General features: G+C 30.9%; 1 protein-coding gene across 2 annotated transcripts in view; it reads right to left on the bottom strand.

Moving 5' to 3' along the window:
- LOC127713938 (short transient receptor potential channel 4-like) overlaps window positions 1-7406 on the bottom strand; it is an 83161-nt gene extending 75755 nt beyond the window's left edge. For both annotated transcript variants that reach the window (XR_007987545.1, XM_052219891.1), the window contains exon 1: window positions 7146-7406. Coding sequence is in view for 1 of the 2 variants with exons in the window: in XM_052219891.1 (XP_052075851.1) it covers window positions 7146-7190 (45 nt within the window). In the remaining variant the exon portion in view is untranslated. The remainder of the gene's footprint in view (window positions 1-7145) is intronic.
- Between the last annotated feature and the right edge of the window lie 389 nt (window positions 7407-7795).

The raw sequence follows: 7795 nt of genomic DNA on the forward strand, positions 1-7795 counted from the left end.
TGGTCATATTACTACATGAACTTGGCAAAGAACTATTTCACTTAAAGAATGGTTTTTCACAGGATTTATATATAATGCCACTTTCTTTTAATAAACTGTTGAACAAAGGGGGCAAAAATAATCTCCTTGCAAATGATGTGCCAATGCTATTACAACTACATAACAAATATCATTGACCTACCACTAAAACTGACATAATGCTAATCACAAGCTGATACATTGTTGATGCCTCAGCCGCTGCATACGCCAGAAACAGCACCCTATAGTCTTGCTTTTTCTACTAGTCAACACACGACAAAAATCAATACAGTTTCATTGAAGTCATTCCAAAAAATAGAAGGCAACAGAATATCACAAATTTTAGCAGTGACTAGCCGGCACCAACTATTATGTACAATAGAATTGGGTTAACTTTTTACATTTTTTTGAAAATCTTAAGCTTTATGCTGTAATGACTCAAATTGTTTGTACAGGCAGGGGTTTACTTTAATATCACCTATATACAAAAAATACATCAGGAGTTCAATATACATGTACTACATTCTTCAATAATCTGAAAATGACTGTAAGTTAAGCTCTAAATATAATTGCAGACATAAAACAGAGATACATTTTCTTGTATTATACTGCAGTAGATTCTGAATTGAAACAGCAAATAATGTGCATAACAATAAGGGTATGAAGAAATTCTCTCACTTTTCATTCAACAGTAACAGAAAAGAACACAGTGTATCGATTCATCACACAAAATCAATATGCACACATGAAAAAAAAAAACCAAAAGAAAAAGGAACATTGCTTTTATTGCTGCTCTTAATCTCAAAGTCACAATGGAAGCCTTCAACATACAGCCATTAAATACTCGCTTCAGTGCACAAGTTCAAGATAGACCCCAGCACGGAAACCAGATGTGGTTCACACTTCATCTATTAATTGTCAACAAAATGGAGGGGCCTCGGTGGCCGAGTGGTCTAAGTAGTCGAACTACTGTATCACTAGCCAGTCAACACTGAGGTTGTGAGTTCTAATCCCACACGGGGCAGGTGCACTTGACTCTGATCTTAATTGACAAGGATTGTCAGTTTTCCTACCGAAGGTCGGTGGTTCTCTCCAGGTACTCCAGCTTCCTCCACCAATAAAAACTGACCGCCACGAAATAGCACAATAGTGTTGAAAGTGGTGTTAAGCACCAATCAATCAATCAATCAATCAATCAACAAAAAGGAGACACAGAAATAAAGTTTACTGAAGTATAAAATGGGGGAGAAATTTTTATATGAAATGTTTCTTATATTGCATTTTAATGTCACTGCTGTAAAATAGTTTAATGATCATCAATAATTCAAACTTTTCACTTTAAAACTCATTTAAAATATCAAAACGATCCTCTTCTCCCAATCAATCCTTTCAATTATGTTGACATTATCAAATTGAGTACAGATGCACTTAGTAACCAGCTAAGTTTCTGTTGAATTTATTATAGTAACAACTTTTATAAACTTCGGAAGAATATTTAGAGCTTGACATATTATATGGACACATGTCTGTAGTTGAAAACTTAATAATATATTGCCCTCTAGAATGTCTATTGGTTATTTTTGGGTTGGTGTCTCATTCATGTTTACCCATTATCTAATGAATTGTATACTACCACAGATTAATACAGAGAGAGTTTGAGATTTCTTAATATCCTTGACTCCTTCGGAAATTGAGATAGAATACTAATCCTTGTATACAATACTGGGATCTTAATTGAAAACTAAAGTGTGGTCAACCAAACAGATTTGTTCTTTCGAATTGATAATCAGTCTTCATATAAAACCATTTATTCTCCTATTAATATCATTATTTTGCCATTTTTGCCATTTTTGTTTACAGCCATTCTGCATGGAAGATGATATAAGTCAATGGAAGGTCAATGGCTGATTATTACCAGTAATTGGTATCAATCTTGCCATGCTTCCAATTTCTAAAGAAATGTCAACATTGGTCTTCTTCAGAGTCATACAACAAACAAAGTATAAATGTTCTATCATCAGAATCTCACCAGAGTCTACACAAAATACTATCATCAAATTCTAGTTACCTTAAGGAGTCAATCAAGGTTAGATGAAAGTTTTATGTCTGCCTCAGATTTCAAGGTCAAAATTTCATATGACCAGACATAAAAGAAAATTATAAAAAATATGAAATAAATGGAGATGTCTGGTTTTCATCATTTAGAAAAGAACCCTAAAACACAACAAATGTTTAGGTTAACATACAGTAGTACACAACAGACATCAGTCCATACCATTGACCTTTTTCCCTAATGGGGATTCTGTACAGTTGACCTGAAACTGTGGAACACTCAACCTACTGACAACAATCACATTTACTCTTTGGCATCAGCCATTTGTCTGGTGATGCCAAAAATTATTACTGACTAAAGACAGGGACCAAATAATGACTTCTATTATTCATCCTTCTTTACAGGAAAAAAACAAGTTGTACTGGTACCTCAATTAATAAATCAATAATAACTCAGAAAATGTGAAAAATCTATTTCATAATACTTAAGTTGTGTTATGTAGTATCCAAATAGAAGTCATTAAAGTCCTATTTAAGTGAAAACCTATTAATAAATTTTTACAAATATAAACAAATTTCTCCCAACAGGATTCAGGTTGACATGCCGTTTTAAATAATTAATTGATTAATGATTGAATTCGTTTCATAATAAATGAAATATTTTCCAAATAGAGTTACTTTTGCTATAAAAATTTGATAAAATATTCAATAAAATAATCAAAGCTATTCTTCGTCATTCCATCTGAAAAATGTCCATTGGTAAAGGTTCAAAAAGTTGAATCAATATTTATCATTAATCTGAACAATTTGCCTTTGGTCTAGTTGACTACTATTCACTTCACAGACATTATTGGTAACTGGGATTCTGCGACACTGGACTTAAAAGTTGGCCTTGACTTAACCTATTTACATTATATACATTCAGTTTTGCTCTGAGGCATCAGACATTACAATTTTTACAGACTGTTACATCCTGAAATTGCAGAAAAAGAGTGATAAATTGTCTTACTGTACTGCTCTGAGTGTTACACAAAAATATCAGAAACAGCTGTAATTATAGAATTTCAAACTAATTTTGAGGTTACTGTTTAAAATTCAGAAATTATTGCCAGGTTTTTATTAATGTGAATTATGCAACTGGGTCAATATCCCAATAATAAGAACTCACACTCTGAATCCTATACATATATCTAATTGCAGATTTGCCTGAAATTGCAATAATTTAATCTCACATTTTTGTCCATTATTCAAAAAACACAATAAATACACACAATAATTTCTGAATTTACAGTACCAGATAAAAAAAAGATATTATTGCAAAGGAAATAAAACCTTTCCCTAGAATCAGTTGGTGTTTACCACCATTAATTTTTTTTTGCAAATTGAAAAAATAAAATATCTATTGTTTTCCATTGAGTTCATTCAAAGGGAACTGTAAACTGATTCTGAGGAAAAGGTTTTATTTTGCAATAACTGCAGTTTTGAAGGTCTTACCGTAACAGAAATCATCTCGAGTATCTATAGGTTTGTCTTGTCCATGTACAAGTGATACTTGTAATAATTTCTGTCTTAACCTCAAAAACTACTGCTATTCCAATATGTTCCCTTTTACTAAGTAGAAGGTAAAGTTAGGGGGTTAATTTTCCATATAAATTAACCGAAAACAACAAAATTGGATGATACCCAATGATTATTTGTTTTTTTAACCTTCTTAATATAGATCTCTTCAAAATATATATATGTAAGATTAGTCTTGATGAGATAATTTTGCTGTAACACTATCAAATCTTAACAAAAAATAGGCCAATTTTGGGAACATTTCATGTAAATTAGTACAGAGAGCAACAATATTTTTCTGACAAGAATTCGATTTCTATGGGAATTTCTTTTTTTGCAATAGTTAAACTCTAATAGTCTATGTTATTTCTTTGTAACTTTGAGTAAAATATGCAGGATTTTTGGCGAATTTACCATTTTAGTGAGTTTATTGTCTTTTCATGACTGTTTTATTGCTGAAAAGGTAAAATATTTAAACATAACTACCAATGTTCTATTGAATTACATTGATTCAGCATTTATTTCTGCACATTTTAGAAAAATTGTAATATAATCAATTAATTAAATGGCAAATTTGACCCCCAATTGTATCTTTTCCTTTGAATGAAACATCATATAATTTTCTTTTGCAATATGGTGCTAATAAATCCCACCAAACCTCAGTTGACCACAAGATCTATTAAATGACCATGCTAATCCATAAAGCCTTAGAGAATTAATGTAATAAGCAATAGATAAAATATTGTAATGCATTAGATTTAATAATGATCTGAATATAAATTCTCATCAATAAGCTGAGAACAATGCATCACTCTTATAGTCCAATCACACCAGTATTGTTCTGAGACCTAATAAAGTTGCATAACACTTCATCAATGAATTCATATTCTTATTCCAAATTAATTCATTTTCAGCATGATAATTGGAAATACAGTATATTCATAAACTAACCAATGCTAGACAATGTAGTTTCCTGGTACAAAGCAGCCAGGATACAATTTTTAAACAATTCAGGTGAAGGAAGTTGCTTCAAATTTATGCAAGGATTTATAAAAAAATCTGTTTTTCATTGCAGCTAATTTGCTGATATTATCTGAATTTAGCTGCATAAATAAGTAACTCTTATGGCTCTTAAACTGGGGTTTTGTAATTTATATTGAATGTAATTGGTTAATTGTACAATTAACAGTATTGTCATTTTTATAAAGGTTTATGATTTTATTTTATAGTACATGTATTTTGTTGATATAAAAATTCCTCAAGTCTATATTCTAATGCAACATTCAATTTAAATTTTACCCATAGCTACTTAAATAAACAGCTGTGCCATGACTTCATGATTTGACCATATTATGTTACTTAAAATAAACAGAGCAAGAGTCTACTTATTTGGACCATTAAAAGGTATGTGACCCTAGAGCAAATATATAAAAAACAAAATGTCATGAATTAACAGGGAGGTACCACAATAACTTTTATCAATTATAAGATTATTTTTTAATCAATTAGATAAGGTGTGAGAAATTATACTTTGCAAAAGACACACAATAATTGCCTTTATGTAACACCTGTGGATTTATCAAGAGTAAAAAAAAAGAAGGAGATCTGTAACCAAAGGGAAAATCTAAATTCATAAGTCGAAGAAAAAAGTGACAAAAACTTTGGCAAATAAACTGTTGACACAGAGATATGTCTCGCCTGTCGGCATAAAATTCATAAAAGGACAATCTGATGGACAGTAACATGGTTTATTAATTCAATCGCTGGACCATTATCTAGTGGGCAGGGCCTGAAAATAATTGTCAAACTGATATGTACTGATAGTAATGCAACTTTATACAAAATATCATTGATCTATCACAGGTAGTTCTTATCAAACTGACTTAGCAGAAAACTTAACATTGAAAATTGCTAATTAATTCAAAGTCACTAGACCATGACCTGGGGAGCAGGGCCTTGAAATAGTCGTCAAACTGATATGAACTGATAGTAATGCAACTTCATACAAAATATCATTGATCTATCACAAGTAAATCCTATTAAACTAACTTAAGCAGAAAACTTAACATTGAAAATTGCTAATTAGTTCAAAGTCACTGGACCATGTCCTAGGAGGTAGGGCCTCAAAATAGTCGTCAAACTGACATGTGCAGATAGTAATGCAACTTCATACAAAGTATCATTGATCTATCACAGGTAGATCCTATCAAACTAATTTAAGCAGAAAACTTAACATTGAAAATTGCTAATTAATTTAAAGTCACTGGACCATGTCCTAGGGGGCAGGGCCTCAAAATAGTCGTCAAACTGATATGTATGGATAGTAATACAACTTTATATTAAATATAAATAATCTATCACAAGTTGTTCCTATCAAACTAACTTAAGCAGAAAACTTAACCATTGTTGACGCCGTCATTGCCGAAAAAGCAATCCCTATGTATCGCTTTCCGCTACTTTCGTCGCAGGTGAGACAAAAATGAAAAACAATGAAAAGACAAACAAGTCAGCAAAAGTCTACATAGAAAACTAAACACTGAGCAACATGAACCATGCCAAAAGCAGGTGTGATTAAATTGAAAGCTAAACATAGGTCAAAATCAGTAAAAAGACAATATATCCTCAATCATTTGTGACAATCTTAACTTCTTCAACCAATTTAGAATGACATATAATTGTTAACCTTTTGTTGTGATGACATCAGTATAGACTTAATATACTATGAATTCATTTACTTTCAAAGCTACTAATTTTTGTTGATTGAGAAAAAGTTATATTATCCATTGATATTTGATTTCATGCATGGTTTTGCCAGATTTTGCTTACAAGCCTAAAAGAAAATGTATGTAACTTTGTTGAAAATTTAAATTGGTGGTTTTAACCTTGATTTACCAAATTAAACCATAAAAATTAATAATCCATGACTAATGATGATGATGATGATGATGATGATTATGATGATAATGATGATGATGAGGATGATGATGATGATGAATGGCTGTTTAATGTCCAGCAGCAAATTAAATGCATATCCAGAAAGAGGCCATGTTAATGCAATACACAACTCATGACGAATCCACAGTAAATAGGAATTTCATGAGAGAGAATTTATTGTCATTCTTAATTTGCTTTAATTTTACCATACTAAAAATGATACATATCCATTGGCAAATTCATAGGGCTTGGAACCTTCAGACTTTATAAAGAAAATATTGTTAAAAGCTTATGATTATATTTCACTTTAAGTTATTAAAAAATGTGCCCCCCCCCCTTTTTGAAATATCAAAATACTGATCCAACACTCTTATAGCTGTATATGAATAAAACAAAGAATTCACTAACAGTCTACATGAACTTAATAACATTTGTATTGTTATCCATGCATGCATTGTAACCAGATGTTAAAAACAAAGCTAGTGTTATAATTAATCATGGGCAAAGTCTATTATTATTTTGCTTGAAATATAAAAAAATGTGTATATATACGATTGATTAGGTGTGATGTAGACAAGACTTACCATATCAGGAATATCAGGGAAAGAAGATGACGACCTGTAGGACATTTGGAAATATTTTAATCCACCATCACTATTAACAATCTATTGACATTTTATCCAAATTCCTTCAAATGTAAATTCAATTGATTGAAAATCTGAACTTAAATCCTCCTGAATGAAGTGAAATTCTGTTAAATCACCAATAACTTTATGTCAGCTGGTGTTAAGTAAAGGTTCTCACATCCCATCAAAATCAATCATTACACCTAGTGTCAATTATATCATATTGATAAATTTTAACAATATTAGTTACGATTTTGAGGAAGATTAATCCTTTGATATATACAGGAGCCGAAAGATGAGCTGTTATTACCCTAGGCTCTCAAAAAATCAATCAAGTGCTATAATAACAGTAGATCTAGCACTAATAGATTCAACCAGCTTTCTGTCACATGGCTGGTGTTTTTCTAATGTTTTTTATCGTATCTTATTAAAACATTTTGCAAGTTAAATACTAGTAAATAAATAATTGATCTGAGGTAGTCTATATAATTATTCCAAGCAAAACATTATAAACATTTTTAATCAAATATTGTTCGTGTCAAGCGGAAAGTTATAAGTTCTTATTAGTCCTTAGTTCTCTAAAAAGGATAAATATGTCCACCTTAATA

Source organism: Mytilus californianus, unplaced genomic scaffold (genome assembly GCF_021869535.1).
Source record: "Mytilus californianus isolate M0D057914Y unplaced genomic scaffold, xbMytCali1.0.p SCAF_9, whole genome shotgun sequence".
Classification (NCBI taxonomy): Eukaryota; Metazoa; Mollusca; class Bivalvia; order Mytilida; family Mytilidae; genus Mytilus; species Mytilus californianus.